This window comes from Taudactylus pleione, unplaced genomic scaffold (genome assembly GCF_031769625.1).
Source record: "Taudactylus pleione unplaced genomic scaffold, aTauple2 ptg000341l, whole genome shotgun sequence".
Taxonomy (NCBI): Eukaryota; Metazoa; Chordata; class Amphibia; order Anura; family Myobatrachidae; genus Taudactylus; species Taudactylus pleione.
This window is the reverse complement of record NW_028284742.1, coordinates 647,541-664,929: the sequence shown is the minus strand read 5'-3', so window position 1 is coordinate 664,929 and position 17,389 is coordinate 647,541. Positions and strand designations below refer to the sequence as shown.

General features: G+C 38.7%; 1 protein-coding gene across 3 annotated transcripts in view; it reads left to right on the top strand.

The window, feature by feature from the left end:
* PLPPR5 (phospholipid phosphatase related 5) overlaps nt 1–17,389 on the top strand; it is a 316,334-nt gene that overhangs the window by 150,371 nt on the left and 148,574 nt on the right. For all 3 annotated transcript variants that reach the window (XM_088443950.1, XM_088443949.1, XM_088443948.1), the window contains exon 3: nt 15,715–15,965. In XM_088443950.1, coding sequence (XP_088300076.1) covers nt 15,715–15,965 — 251 coding nt within the window. The remainder of the gene's footprint in view (nt 1–15,714; nt 15,966–17,389) is intronic.

Here is a 17,389-nt window from a genome sequence, read left to right as displayed (position 1 = left end):
CATTAAATACACACTGCAAAACCTATTGTACTGATGTACCTTGGTGGTCCCCCTAGCACACTCCAAGGTGCTTGCCCACTTTTTGCTCTTAGATGTGGCTGCATAGACTATCCAATTTGCAAAGAGGCATAAAAATTCCATCCACCTACCATACCAAAGAACTTTTTAACTGTTTCTCCTAAAATACAATTTGACATAGCCTATTACAAGGCATATACTAAGTTGACTTTCTATCGATGCATGCATGACCAAAGTCATACTTGTAGCTTCCCTGTGCAGATTCTGTAAAAATATATTTTAATCTGAATTAAAAAAGAACAAATGCTCATAATTAAGCATTGTTTTCTTCTTTATCATATCTGCTTTCACCTTAGTGAATAAAGGTGCCACCTCTGTCCTTATTCAATATGCCCTAAGTAGTACTTTGCATGCGGAAGCCATGACTTCAGTTTTTGCTGGATTAAGGGATCTTCTCCCTGTAACAATAGACCCCTTAGACTTTGCATGGTCTGGGCCCGATTCTGAATTTGATGGAGCACTGTGCACAGGTGCAAACAGCGAGTTTTTTCATAGAGCGCAGACCCAGAAGCGAATGTACGCATTTTTTCATAGGTCTGTTCTATTGTTTTATTCTGTGTTGGACAAAACTTGGCCTGATCTGTCTTGTTGTGAAATAGTGCATTTCTGAGTCTGAACTAGATGGCGCCAATGCAATCACACACAACCGCCCTGTCTTGTGGGAATGTCATGGGTGTATATCTAAATCTCCATGCATACAGGGAAGGGAAGATGTTTCTAGCAGATCTCTTACACCTAGCATTTGGCTGGTGCAAGTGCTGGTATTAATGATGATGGATGAGTTGGTTGGCGTAAAATCGGTGGGTAACACAGCTTTCCGCTTGCAGGTGCACTAACCCCAGCATTAGCCCTACAGATTCTCACATTAGCACAATCTAGTAAATTAGCCTACCGCCGCTGCCTGCAACTACAGCCACTTGCATGTTACAGAGAATTACCCCCACTGTGTATTTGTATATGTTACTATTGTCCGCTTCATAAGCACAAACTTGTTTTTTGGATATTATAATTCTGTATACACAGCTCCATTGTGTATTTAGCATAGCACCGCCTTATTAGTAGGGATGTCCACATTGGTTTTTCCTTCAAATTAATTGGCACTTTCATTATAGTGACTACCAGGGCCAGCTCTAGAGGTGTTCGACCAGTGCGGTCGAACAGGGGCGCCACGTATAGAGGGCGCACCCCTCCCCAACATCCCGATGTCAGCGGGAGAGTTCTGTCCCGCTGTTCCACCTGTGGGTCGAAGTGGCCACGTATGGGGCGTGGCCTATGGTAAATAGGTCACGCCCCATTTTCCCCATATGCTACACATGCACAGGTGTGAAAATACACAATTTGCCATGCACACCTCTTTTAATTACCAGTCCTCATCATTCCCTCTGTGTTTATAGTGATATCTGTAAGTGTATATCTAGCATATGCTTAGATAACAAAATTTAGGGGCTGATTCAGATTTAGGGCTGATTCTGAGTTAGGAGCAAAGGAAAACAAAGCAAGTAACTTTGCCATGTTGCGCTGCAGGTGGGGCAGATATAAAATGTGCGAGAGATTTAGATTTGGGAGGGGCGTGTCCAAACTGAAGTCTAAAAATAAAGCTGTCCAGCATTTGTGGGCTACATGCAAAAGCAGCCAGCATTTACTCTGCATAGAATAAAAATAAATGTGTTTGCAGCCCTTGCATAGTAACATGCTTTGTCCAGGTGCACAGTTACTTGCTTGTTTTTGCTTTACTCTCAACTCAGAATCAGACCCTTAATGTATATATAGTTATGGCTACAGTTTATTTTTATGTATATCAAAACATTTGTTGTGGTTGTATATAAAATAATGAGACTAAATAAGGGATATTTTGCTGTACAGTAAATATCTACAACTCTTTAGCTAGGTACACACCTGAGTGGCCCAGCGACATGATGCAATGATACTGTATATCACATCGCCATACACACTACACAATCCGCCATACGATGACACAATATATCGTTACATACATAGGGGTATATTTACTAAAGGTCAATTTGATAAAATTTTAATCGATTTAAAATTGATCAAATCGATGTTGTGTTTCTGGGGCTAAATCACACATTTACTAACAGACAATTTTTGATTTAGTTTTTTAAGTACTAGTAAATTTGTGATTTAGGCTCAGAAACAAAACATTGATTTTAAATTGATGAAAATTGATTAAAATCGACCATTAGTAAATATACCCCTTAATGTAACAACATGCGTCATCCGTGGCATCATCTTATCAGATGTGCAGCACATCAGCTGGGACGATGCAAATGCACAATTCATGAAATGATGAATTTGGTGGAATTGGCCATACACACTATATGATGGTCATTGCGATCCTTTATGAAACGCAAGATCGGCCAATATATTGTATAGTGTGTACCCACCTTAAGAGTCGCTTTGGTTCTCGTCAGTTACATTGCATCATAGAAATGAAGGGCCAAGTTACAAGAAGAGCTTGGTGTTTGTTATGTAATACAATGAATCGAGAGCCTGGATCTATTTAAAAAAATCAATACCTTTTTTGTTCTTTCAAGTAAAAAAGGAAAGAAGCAAAAGTGCAGCATCATTAGCAAGAAGATTGTTTAAGAAAGATATAAAAGGAAACACCAGAAGTGTAAAAGTGGGGGAAGTCAATAAAGGTGTACTTGTCTGGAAATAGGATGATCAGTAGTCAGGATGAATATATTGAGACCAGAGAGGCACGGTAGTTCCAAATAAATGCTCAATTAATTATATTAATCATCTTTTATAATATAAGAACACTTCATCCAAATAAAAGCTGGAGGGATCTTGCAGGTATTAGCATGTGCTCAGAAAATGTTCTCTGCTGGGTAAACATCAGAAATCAAAGGTTAAAGCCTAGTAATACAGAGTCATGAGCAAGTCTAATGTTTGTCTCACTGTAAAGGCCAAATATTGCAGGCATAGGCAGTACAACCATGTATGAATAAAGCTTCTCTTCTTAGTGGCTCTTCAACACTGCAAAGCTAAGTTTGAACCGGCAAATCAAAAAATCTTGCAAACCTCTTTAGAGTGAGATTCTTTTAGTTGCCCTCTTTGGTGGTCACATTATTCAAGAACCAGACGGGATGTAGTCAGGAAGCCAGCGGTGGAAATGCCAGCTGCCAGCTTCCCAACTGTGAAATCCCGGCATGGGACTAATGATAGGCATCTAAATACCGACGCCTATCATCAGCCCCACGCCGAAATCCCAACACCCGGCATAGTGACCGTAGGTAAACCAGGTGTCAGGAGCGCTTAGCTGCAGGGGGGTTAGGATTAGGGACTCCTGGGGGGATTTAGGGCTAGGCACCCCCTGGGAGGGTAAGGTTTAGGCTAGGGGAAGGGGGGGTTAGGCACCACTGGGGGGAGATTAGGTTTAGGCACCCCCCCGGGAGGGTTAGGTCTAGGGTGCGGGGAGGGGGGGTTAAGGGTTTAGGCACCCCTTAGGGGAGGTTAGGGTTAGGCACTAGGGGGGGAAGGTTAGGTTTAGGCACCCCTAAGGGAGGGTTAGCATTAGGGGGGAAGGGGAGGGTTAGGAGTGTTACTTACCTTAGTCGGGATCTTCAGCTGCCAGCCTTCCGGGGTCTGTATTTCATCCGCCCGGCTTAGGTCCAGCGGTGATTCATACCGATTCCAACCAGACAGCTAATGAAAACATGGAGAAGGGCCCTAGACTGCACACCATGAATATAAATAATGGGAGGTGGTACCTGTTGAGTCTAATGTTGCAGACACAGAAGGAAAAGTTGCAAGTGCACAACTCCTACATTACTAATGAAATATATAATACATTTTGCAATAAAATGTTGCAATAAATAGAGGTTTTAGCATAATAATGGCCATGGTTATGGTACTACCCACCACATCCAGGTAACCTCTTAGGGTAGGTTCCTAACATACTGGAGTTAAAGTCCAGGGTGTGGGACACCCCCAAATCCACCCAGCTGAGCCACCCTCACTCTAGTGAGAAATGTGAAGTGTAAAAGTGTCAGACAGATAGGAGCAGCTACTGCATATGTTAGAAGTGAGGTGAAAAATAGATGTGTGAAAATGTAATATATATAATAAACAAACAATAAAGGTGCTAACAGTGCAAAAAAGGAAAAATGTGCTATAATGCGTTGCTCTGAAGCAGTCCAACCAAAGCAATCCAGGGGACCCACACCCCAAAAATCACCCCATAGCTGCATTGTACATTTACAGGACTTGATTTGTTCAAAAGTGCAGTCAAACATGCCAGGATCTCTACTTAAAACCAAAGGGGGAAAGGTGGTGGGGGTGCTAGTTTAGGTTGAGGGAGTCTCAAGCCTTCAGGTGTGCATATGAGCACACTAAATAGAGTATATGGAGAAGGGCCCTAAACCATACTTGCCGACTTTTAGCTCCCTCCTTCCAGTAAGGAGCTGTCAGGCTTCCATAGTGGGGGGGGGGTCCTGGCAAAAAAGGGCATGATGCGACAATGATGCATCACTGGGGCTGGAGCATGGGGCGTGACAGTGCAATTGCATCATCTAGTCCCATCCCCCTTCACAATGTCGAGATTAAAGGCATTGAGAAGCAGGGGGAGGGGCCACGATGACGTGAATCGCATCATCGCCCCCCGCTGCCGGGGTTTATAATGTAATTGTGGGGGGAGGTGTGGGGGAGTCGCCGGGGGCAGGGATGCTTGCCTGCCCTTCTGGGGGGCTGGGAGCAGCACCGGATTTTCGGGAGGCTCCCGGCCGAACCGGGAGGGTAGACTGCACACCCTGACTGCACACCCTGATTATAAATAATGGGAGTTGCTACCTGTTGTAACTGCCCATTTCATGTCGAAGTAAAAAATTCAATTTAACAATAGACAGAGGAGTTAATAGTCAAATTAAGATATGGTCAATTAATAGTGAAGTGTGCATGGGGATTTCCTAAAAAAAAAGAGGTGTCCTGAGATCTTCCCGGTGTGAAGTCATACTGGAAATTACTGTACAAATCCACAAAATATGGTATTGGTATTACTAGGGACTAGGGAATGCGGAGCTCTGCTTGGGGGCTACAATAAGCTGTTGATAATATTTTTTCATGTTCTTAAGCTGGCCACACACTAAACCAACTTTCATCCAACCATCCAACTAGTTGGCTGTTTGGAATGAAAATCTGGTAACGTATGGGAGTAAATGATGATCAGCAATTTGCTCCTAAATGCCAGAAAACAGATGAAAATGGTCGTTCAGACAAGTTTGTTAAATGTTTGATCTAAACAATTTGTTCAAACAACAGTTTTTGTCCATTTTCCGGCCTTTGGGAGCAAATTGCTGATTGTCATTTGCTTTCATTCCTTACCAGATTTTCATTCCAACCAATCAACTTGTTGGCTGGTTGGATGTAAGTTGGTCTAGTGTGTGGCCAGCTTAAGTCTAATATATAAAGTTATCAGTGTTAGCACCCCGCAACATTCAGATAAAAATAATATCAAGACATGACAGAAATAAAGAATAAAAGAAAATTTCAAAAATTAGGTATAAATCCTACAAAAAAGTGTTGATGGCTGGACTGAAGCAAAGTGCAGTATCAAAGGAGATGCTGGTTATCTGTCAAGAGTGAAACCTGCCCTGTATACTAAATAAGCCTTGCATAAGTATATAGGGCAGGCAGCATAGCCAGCCATATATGTCTTGCATGAGTAGTGTAGGGCTGGCAGTTTAGCATAGCCTTGTAGAATGCATAGTTATACACATGAGGAGAAATTTGACGAGTGTCGTGAGTTTTGTACGGAATTGTTGACACCTGTGCAGTTATTAATGCAATTAATAGTTTCATGTTTCCTGAATAGAATTTAGACATTTCAGCAAACCTTTAAAAAGTAATCTGTTAATTTGCTGTGCTAATTAGCAGACCTTAATTACTTTTAAGTCTCAGTATTCAGTGACTTGATAAGCTTATTTAGAAGTATCTAAATATGATATTAGCTTTCATTTTTCCAGAAACTAGTAGATATTTTTAACTAATTTGTTTAACAACAATTGCCATGCAAACATCAAAAAGCTTCACAATTTAGCAACCTTATGCATTTTTTAGATTGTTAAGGTTTGGTGACAGCTTTATTGGTATTGCTGGGCAACAGTGAATGGGAAAATATTATAGGCTAGCCAAGCTGTGTTAGTCCAAAAGATGACCTCATTGGCTGGCTAGTTGCTCAAAGTCGCTCATGGTTCACACGCAGCAATGATACGTATACGAGGCTTGGGCTTTCAGTTGTAGCAATTTATTTTTTTCAACTAAAGAGCGTGTTTTCATGAATTTGCATATTGCCATCCTGAGGGGTTGATAATTCAAGAAGGATTGTGGCAGTGCACAAACTAAAACAATCCTTATTGAATAAGCTTCTGCATGCTTTACAAGGCCCACCAAATCTTTAGGCTAGTAAGGGCTACCTGCTGTGATAACAACACTATTGCCAATGGGGTCCTCTTAATAGATAAATATAGCTTTTAGGGATGATGTATCAATGCAGTTTGCAGTACATCCTCAGAAAATTATTGTTTCCTGAGTACTTATTCATCAGTAATGGTTCCCCTGTATGTAGTGTATGGACGGGATGTATACAGAATGTTAACATTCTAATTGTCTACACCACAGTGTCCACATGGTCTGAATTTTGACATTCAGTATGACGTCATGATTAGAATATAGAAATAAATTAAGGCGCTTGGTTTGAAATGAATAAAATAATCAAGTATCAAAGTTAAAAATAGATTTATTCATACAATATATTCAGCACTAATAAAAAACTGTGTGGTGTATCTCAGTCCAGATATAAATTAATCAGGGGAACATTCCAATATGCATCTCAATTGACGTATTCCACAATCAAATTAAAATTATTCAAGGAGCTTATTAAAATTATAAGGTATCACTTGCAAAATTCCACAAGTGGTATTTACTCTCCTTTAAGTGTAATAAACGTAATTTGCTAAGGAACCATAAAGCGGACAAAATATCTTAGATAAATGTCCAAGAAGCGAAGCTATAGATGTAATTGAGCTCTGTATTAATAAGGATATGTCAGGTATTCAGAAAGTTCCATGCGGGTATTATAATATCACCACAGAATATTATTACTCACAAGTGGCAGCTACTTCAGCGTTTTGCGCTGGTCCTCTGTGCCTCCGTATTCGGAGTACTTCCACCGCTCGTCAGTGGTAGTTTGACGGCTTGAGAACCAGCCCGTCCCCCAATAGGAGTAGGTATGCGGTCAGCTCTCCCTCTTAGCTGTACAACCTGATAAGTCAGCTGGCCTGTGAAGCAGGCAGTGATGGGAGAAGGCGTATAGTGCTGAATAGTCGGAGTGAGTAAATCGCCTGGCAACCAACCAGTGGAAATGCTGGAAAATATGAATAAACCAAGTCTCGGATGAGAACACCAAACAGACAACCTTGATGCATTTCTCCGGGTTTTAGGGCTCCCGGTTTCTTCAGAAGGTAATGTCCACTGCTCCAAGGAGGGTTTTAAATAGCGGAGGCAATCATCAAGAAATTAATAACAGCTGTTTAAGTTACTCCTACGGTAAACAAGTTTCTACATAAATCAAAAAAAGCAATACCAAATGTTGCTGATAAAATTACTAGCAGGGAGCTCTATTAATAGATAAATTCAGCACTGATCAGCAAATAGTTATAAATGTTACATATAAATAAATAATAATATAATAAAAGATGTAATTTAATTTCAACAAAACATACTCTTTACTCCTATGTGTTACTCAGTTCATCTAAAAAATTATAAATAAATACATTAAAAAGTTATAATTAGTACACTTGCCAAAAAGTTAAACTGACAGCAATCCATTTTATATATAAAGATAATAGGATCTCAAATGAGAACACATCGATTATACACAGTTTTCACACAATCCCTACATATATGGTTTAAGTACCTAGTATATAATCAAATGTAATATACAGTCAGGTCCATAAATATTGGGACATTGACAGAATTTTCATATTTTGTCCACTATTCACCACCACAATGGCTTTGAAATGAAACAAACAAGATGTGATTTAATTGCAGACTTTCAGATTTAATTTGAGGGTAATTACATCCAAATCAGGTGAACGGTGTAGGAATTACAACGGTTTCTATATGTGCCTCCCACTTTTTAAGGGGCCAAAAGTAATGGGACAAACTAAACAATCCTAAATCTAACTTTCACTTTTTAATACTTTGTTGCAAATCCTTTGCAGGCAATTACAGCATGAAGTCTGGAACGCATAGACATCACCAGACGCTGGGTTTCATTCCTGGTGATGCTCTGCCAGGCCTTTACTGCAAATGTCTTCAGTTCCTGCTTGTTCTTGGGGCATTTTCCCTTCAGTTTTGTCTTCATCAAGTGAAATGCATGCTCAATCAGATTCAGGTCAGGGAATTGACTAGGCCATTGCATAACATTCCACTTTTTAGCCTTAAAAAACTCTTTTGGTTGCTTTTGCAGTATGTTTCGGGTCATTGTCCATCTGAACTGTGAAGCGCTGTCCAATGAGTTCTAAAGCATTTGACTGAATATGAGCATATAATATTGCCCAAAACACTTCAGAATTCATTCTGCTGCTTTATTCAGCAGTCACATCATCAATAAATACAAGGGAACCAGTTCCATTGGCAGCCATACATGCCCACGCCATGACACTACCACCACCATGCTTCACTGATGAGGTGGTATGTTTTGGATCATGAGCAGTTCCTCTCCTTCTCTTCCCATCACTCTGGTACAAGTTGATCTTTATCTCATCTGTCAATAGGATGTTGTTCCAGAACTGTAATGGCTTTTTTAGATGTTGTTTGGCAAACTCTAATCTGGTCTTCCTGTTTTTGAGGCTCACCAATGGTTTGCATCTGGTGGTGAACCCTCTATATTCACTCTTGTGAAGTCTTCTCTTGATTGTTGACTTTGACACATATACATCTACCTCCTGGAGAGTGTTCTTGATTTGGCTAACTGTTGTGAAGGGGTTTTTCTTCACCAGGGAAATAATTCTTTTGTCATCCACCACAGTTGTTTTCCGTGGTCTTCCAGGTCTTTTGCTGAGCTCTACGGTGCGTTCTTTCTTTTTAAGAATGTTCCAAACAGTTGATTTGGCCACACCTAATGTTTTTGCTATCTCTCTGATGGGTTTGTTTTGATTTTTCAGCCTAATGATGGCTTGCTTCACTGATAGTGACAGCTCTTTGGATCTCATATTGAGAGTTGACAGCAACTGATTCCAAATGCAAATGTCACACCTAGAATCAACTCCAGACCTTTTACCTGCTTAATTGATAATGAAATAACGAGGGAATAGCCCACACCTGTCCATGAAATAGCTTTTGAGTTGATAGTCCCATTACTTTTGGCCCCTTAAAAAATGGGAGGCACATATAGAAACCGTTGTAATTCTTACACCGTTCACCTGATTTGGATGTAATTACCCTCAAATTAAATCTGAAAGTCTGCAGTTAAAGCACATCTTGTTTGTTTCATTTCAAATCCATTGTGGTGGTGAATAGAGGCCAAAATCTGAAAATTCTGTCAATGTCCCAATATTTATGGACCTGACTGTATATTCAATAAAAGGGGAGAGAGAAAAGAAGAAGAGAAGAAGTTTTAAAAAGATTCATGTGTATTTTTTCTATACGTTTCTTATATATACATTCTTTTAAGTTCAGATATACTCAGGAAAGCATTTATTATAGATATATATAATACCATTATCTCACAATATATGGGTGTAGTTCAGACAAGACAGGAAGAAGACAACAGGTTAATAGGACACCGATAAGTTTCTTATATATACATTCTATTAAGTTCAGATATACTCAGGAAAACATTTATTATAGATATATATAATACCGTTATCACACAATATATGGGTGTAGTTCAGACAAGACAGGAAGAAGACAACAGGTTAATAGGACACCGATAACCAAATAGGCTGTAATCGCTATTCTAAAAGGTAAAATGGGATATGGGGAAGATGAAGGTTGATAGACTATTAGATAGTAATCTGAATATTGCAGAGCTTGTTGCAAAACCTCTATGACAACGCACTGGGAATACTGCTCTTGCCTAAAATTAAAGCAACACATAACCACACCATGAAGTGGCTCTCCTCTACAAAGTAATAAATATCCTGCATACAGCAAGAGCTCGGAGGTACAGGCAAGAGGGAAAAAATGCAGTTTTATTGGAAATCTAGTTCTATTGTTTCATTGATGCCATCTGGTAAAAGCATATGTAGGACATATATCCAATAAGATTCTCTCATGCAGAGTTTTCTATAGCGGTCTTCCCCTCTCTATGTTATAGAAATTTGTTCTATAACTGTAGCAGTTAGAAATTTTGGGCTAGCATCGTGTTCATGCATGAAATCCCGGCTTACACTATGTTTATTGACCCGGTTGATGATGTTCTGTCTATGTTCTAAAATCCGAGATTTAAATTTTCTGGTCGTGTGGCCGACATACTGTTTCATGCAAGGACAGAATAGAACGTAGACTACATAGTCTGATTCACAATTCACAAAGGAGGTAATTGGAAAAGACTTGTTAGTAACATATGAAGAAAAGTTATTCTGCCTATTATCAATAAAATTACATGTCAAACACCTTGTGTGGTTACATTTGAAACACCCACTTGGTCTTGATAACCATACAGCATTCTTTATATTCTCAATCTTTGGATTCCCTTGTGTGAAATGGCTATGTACCAATTTCCTTTGTAGATTGTCAGCTTTTTAAAGACCACTGCCGGCTTACCAACTAACTCATTCTTTAGTTTGGGGTCTAATTTCAAAATGGAGTAGTTCTTAAACACTATGTTCTTCACTTTATGTGATAAACTATTCTGTTTAGAAATAAAGACAATAGACCTATCCAGTCTCTGACTATGACAGGTATGGGTTGATTCTCCTGTTAGTAAAGACAATCGATATAGTGCTAATACATCCTCCAATGACTTCTCTAATAGCTGCTTAGGATATGATTTATCTCTAAAAGAATCACGCAGGGGTTTGGCTTGTTCAAGAAAATTATTGGTCTCTGAACAGTTCTGCCTGAGTCTACATAGCTGCCAGTTTGGGATCTTCTTAATCCAACTTTTCTAATGGTTACTACCATAATCTATATAGTTATTAAAATCAACCTCTTTCAGGAATGTAGAAGTATTTATTCTATTGTCCACCACATTAAAAGTGACATCTAAAAAATGAATAGTGTGTTTGTGAAACGTGCTGGTGAAGGTGAGATTATAATTATTTTGATTTAAATAATTAACAAAGGATGTGATAGAGTGAGAATCGCCTTTCCAAACAAAAAATAAATCATCTATATATCTAGCATAGAGGACCAGGTTCGCGTCAAATGAGCCATTCCTGATGTACTCCTTTTCGAATGATCCCATATAGATGTTTGCATAACTTTGCACGAACCTGGTCCCCATTGCTGTGCCCAACACCTGTAAATAATAAACGTGATTATATACAAAATAATTATGTGTTAGAATAAAGTGAATCACATGTAGTAAGAACTTGCATCATTCTGCCCATTTAGAATATCAACATGTAACATTTAACATGTCGACATTGACACAATGTGAAAATGTTTACTGTCGACATTATGAACATGTTGACATATCAGTGTTGACATTAATGTTGATATGTTAAATGTCAACATTCTGAACATGCCGACATCCTGAATGTCAATATTCAAAGCATTTTGACATTCTGATTATTGACATTTCATACAACACCTGTATAGACAGGAATACTCAGGAAATATCACAGATATCTGCTGCCCATCTATTTTCGGCAGAGCAGAGCCCTTGGGTTTCTAAGGTGACTGCTATCTGGCTGAATGTAATAAGCTTCCCATTGAGTGTCATTAGCCATTGCAGCCTATTGGATGCAACATTGCAAAGATTTTCAGAGAGGGATCTTTTGGATTTCTCTGTGCTAGTGGCCACTTGCAAATGGCCATTTTGGGTCAGAAACCTGGAAGTAAATACTTCACCAAGACAGCCTGATATCTGAGGAGCTAGCAAGATTAAATTGATGCGTACTGTCACAGTATTTGGCAGTGCAGTTGCGATTGGCTGTAAAGATTGTGAGAACAGATCAGAACAGATCACTTTATTTTACAATCTTTCATACATGTCCCCTTAGTGTTTTGTGTAGTTTTAAAGTGATCCTGTTAGCCCCACTATTGTATTATTAATATCCCATCATTTTAAATTTTAAATAGCTGGGAGCAGAGACGGTCCTAACCAGTTTGATGCTCTAGGCAAGATTTTGGGTGGTGCCCCCTAGCACCATCGCTAGATCTGCCTCTAATCCAGCATCCCTCTCCCAGAACAGCACCAATCAACCAACATTACAAGTCACAGCAGCAGCCAGCAACATCCATCACCCCTCACCCCTTGCAATACTCATCCACAGAGCTATAACTAGACATATTGGTGTCCTGTGCCAGCAAAAGCATTGGCGCCCAACTCCCCTGTGTGTATTCCTGCAGACAGAACCAACTTACTAGACTCTTCAAAGGTCCAAAGGAGGAGGAGCTGCTGCAGCTGGGCATGCCCAGCAGCCCTCCTACAGCTGTTTTTCTATGTTGCTATTCTCTAATAATGGTGGTAAACAGTCCATGCACCTTAACAGCAGCCTGTGGTCCTATGGTATTAAGTGTCACCCACACTTCACCAACAAATTACACACATAAATGTTTACCACTAGATCTTCAGGCGCTATATCTATAGTCATCCACTTAGGGTAAAGTTTTCATTCTAAATCCAAATACCGGTACTTTGGAAGACTCAAACGAACAAAAAATATCCCATAGTGTAATACAGTTTTGTTATCACATTAAATTCCCAAAGCCCTATGTTTTCTGAGACTCATACCAAAAATGGTGATCTACTATAGATAAAGTAGACAAATCAGCAAAAATGTTTATAGGGTGCTGGGAGAATCTTATTCCAGATTGAGTAATCCTCCTCCTCTAGGTACAGTGTTCAGTTTCCATGTCCACATATAAAATGGAAAACAACTCCAAATAGTGTAACTTTGTTTATTTCATGCATATAAAATATTACAACAAATTGCAATAAAAATGAGTGCATGTGTAAAAAAATTGGACTCTCATCAGATCAAATTATCTACAAAGATAAGTAGACAATAAGCGCATAAGTTCAAGATACCAGGTGTCCTGGAAGATGTTCACGAACTGCCAGGAAAGTTCAAAAGAATCCCCAATGCTCTCATCCACCAACGCGTTTTGATACAGGGCTGTATCTTTTTCAAGGTATGAGTAGATCCACACAGTATCCAATATATATAGACCTCTTAATTAATCTCATCAGACACATGTAATGCCTAATTCCAGACATAGATCAGCTATCCACGCTAAAGCCAATGTTCCAAACAGGGATCCATACCCTTCCACAGTTACAGCCAGGTAATCAGTTTCATCACTACTTTCTCGGACCTCCAACTCGCTTCTGCTATAACCGGAAGTTGCGGTCCATGCCTCCCTTCTGTATTGGTAGCGTCACCTCCGGTGATGTATTTCCGGTTTGGCAATTTCAGTTATTGGAGGGTAGAAGGGCCAGCTCTTTCTATTCATTCAGGCAATAAGTGTCTGCCGTATAGTGGCGGCCATCTTTGGAGTCATTGTCATCAATTTCCAATGTGGTGGCCATTTTAAAGGAGTCAAAAAATAAAACAACTGATTAATACATATACCCATAAAAAGTCATAAAAACAGAATAATAGACAAAAATAATATGACAGGGTAAAAAATTTGATAATATAAGAAGGTAATAAGTCATAAAAACCATTTGACTTCAAAATCTTTATTTAGGCCAATGGATATTAAAGTCTTAAAATTGTATATCATTTGCATTTAATTTCTGGCTAATTTCTGTGCAATATCACTCCCTCTAATATCAGCATTTATTTTTTTTAAGGCACAAACATTTTTTATTTGACTTACAGTATATCACAATTGTGTTTGTTTAAAATGAGAGGATAGGGCATGAGTATCAATCCCTTTGCGTACATTATGCAAATGCTCCCCTGTCCTAATTTTTAAAGGTCTACTCGACCGACCTATATAACATTTTCCAGATGTACACTTGATGCAATAAATCATGTTATATGAGTGACAAGTTAGAAAATCCTTGATGATATATTTTCTGCCATTTTTGGTTACTTCAATTTTTTTATTCCCAAAACAGTTTTTTTATGTTCTTGCAACAAATACAGTACAAGACCCACACCTGTAGAATCACTCAGAAGTAATGTTTGAGGGTTTAGGGCATATAGGATGTAGACTGCTAACTAGTTTAGTTTTTAAATTTGGAGCCCTCCTCCTATTTCTCTTACTTGTTGATGTTGGGATGAAAAAATAATGGTAAAAGACCACTTAAATCTATCATCATCCATTTAATTTTTTCAAATTTTTTTTAATAGAGCCTCTTTCTAATTTGGTCACAGTTCGAGGGATGCTGTAACATCCTTTTCATTGTAACCACAGGCTTTAAAGCACTCCTTCATGTCTATAGCCTGAGACAAAAAAGTACTTTGATCTGTGCAATTTTTCTTTAATCGTTTAAAGTGGCCCACTGTATAAAAGCTATGATAATGCATACACTTTTGATGTGATTCAACTACAGTATATGTGATCGCAAATATATGCTTGAGTGACTATATGATTCACTAACAGATCACTACTAGATGGTAATATTCACCATTTTGTTTTTATATCAATGTTTTTCTTCTTTTGTGATCACCATATGTTGTCCATTGTCTTTGTCTTCCTTTTTTCATGTATTCATTCGATTTGTTCTTTACGAATACTTAATAAAAGTTATATTTTATAGAACTTAAGGTAGAGTTTGTGCTCCAAACAAAAGAGAGTACTTTCCCTACTCCTCTTTTTGCTGCATATTTTACTCTCTAGGGTGCACCTCCATTTGATACTCTGGGTATATTTCACCCAATTATGATTTTTCCCTATAACTTTGGAGTTTTTTCTGCCTTATCACTTGAATAATAGAAACAACCTTGGCACCAGTGCTTGGGGTCTCCCCTTTTCCCTATTCCCTATATAGGTAAAAAAGTTAGACAAGTATACCTTAACCAGTGCCAATGAGAAGGTTGCATGCTAATGAATGTTTGGATATCTGGTTATGAAGTGATTCATTGTCACTGGTTTCTAGTAAATTGATAAGAATGTTCTGTCATGAAGTTCGGCTCACTCCTGAATAGTCTGCCTATAGTGTGTGTGTGGATGTCATTTCCAATTTAATATAAAAAATTATATTTCTCTATTGTGTAAGGTTAATGACTGTGCTCCAACCATATACATAAAAAAGCACTTACTGTAGATAATTTGGCACAGTATACTCAACTCATTGCAAAATGGAAAAAAATATGGTTTAATTAAAGGCAATGGAAATTGTTAAATTCCATAATTGTGACCATTGAATTGTTACATTAAAATAGTCTGTTTCAATATACAGTACCCAGTAATGTTGTATCTTATCTATTACATATGGTATTTTTTTAGTAAAAACATCTGTGTGTATTTCTCCTTTTTGTTTTACAGGAATTTATACTTTTGGACTATTTGCTACAGATATATTTGTAAATGCTGGACAGGTTGTGACAGGAAATTTGGCACCACATTTTCTTACAGTTTGTAAACCCAACTACACAGCACTTGGTTGTCACCAGCTTACACAGTTCATCACAGATGGCAACGCTTGCACTGGACATCAAGACCTTGTAATCAAAGCAAGGAGAACGTTTCCATCCAAAGAGGCAGCTCTCAGTGTATATGGAGCAATGTATCTGGCAGTGAGTAAAGCTTGACAAATCAAATTACTGTATTTATGTTTGTATAATTGTGTATTTTAAAGCCAATGGTTATTGCAGTGACTGGGTCTGATTTATGAAGAAGAAATAGAAACCAACTCGGCACCCACTATTTTTGAAATCGCTAATACAGCTGAATTTAGTAATGCTGGAAACTGTAAAATATAAATTCAAAGTCCTGCATAGAAACTCACTATTGTATGTGCATGCACTCAGCATGGCATGTCCCAGTCTCACAGCTCCGCCCATAAGAACACACAAAGATTTGCACCCCACACAGATGCCGCCATCTTGGCACACAAATCTAAGTGATTCTCTACATATAGGTGTATAGCACCTACTCTCTGAAAACATCCAGAATTTCTATAAGTTCCCTTAGACTTCTAGGAAAGTAGCCCACTCTACAGGATCCAGTAGGGGTGTAATGATGTGACTCATGGTGAATCACGTCAATAAGCCTCAACCACTGCTGTGCCAGCTGAAAATTGTAGCATTTTGGAGGGCTATGATAACGTGACCGGCACTCTGAACCTCCCCCTCTGAGATCTCCCAGAAAGAAGGTAAGTATTGTATGGCGTACTGGCAATAATATAAGCTCATGACTTAATAACACAACTTCCACTACAGTTTCCTAAATTACCTTTAATATGTTTAAAATTGATATGGCAATTATCTGTTAAGTTAAGTTACACTCTCCTTCCTAGCTGAGGGATCTCAGGTGTCCTACAGTACATTACAAAAGGCTGTGATAAAGTTTGCAGGGACTATAGATGGTATTTGTCGGCTGCTTATGGTAGAGTGCTTTGGGTGTGAATCTATAAATCTGCTGATGTTTTTGCACCTGCACAGGGTGAAGGCAAGTTTTTTCCCTGTCACCTATCATTTTGTCATGCAAACCAAATTAAGAAACGCTGACAGTCCCCCTTAATAGAAAACACAATTGAGTCCATACTCTCTAGCTAGAACAACATTGGTCACCAACTAAACATGTGTTTATCCAGGAGATCTCAGGTGTAATATGATACCTCACTATATATGCAGTAATGTTTTCTACAATTAATAGTGTTAGAGATAAGGGGGTATATTTACTAAAGTGCGGGTTTTTAGAAGTGGAGATGTTGCCGATAACAACCAATCAGATTCTAGATAATATCTCAATGAATGTGCTAAATAAATGTTAAGTAGAATATGATTGGTGGCTATGGGCAACATCTCTATTTCTAATAACCCGTACTTTAGTAAATATACCCCAAGGAGTCCACACAGGAATTATAATGTACAAGATCTTAAAATGAATTATAATCCACTCTGCTCACTGCAATTGGTGGTTACAAGAAAATGGTAAGTAAGTGCTACAAATAATAAGTTACAATGCTTGGAAAAGGCTAAGGGAAGACAATATTCTA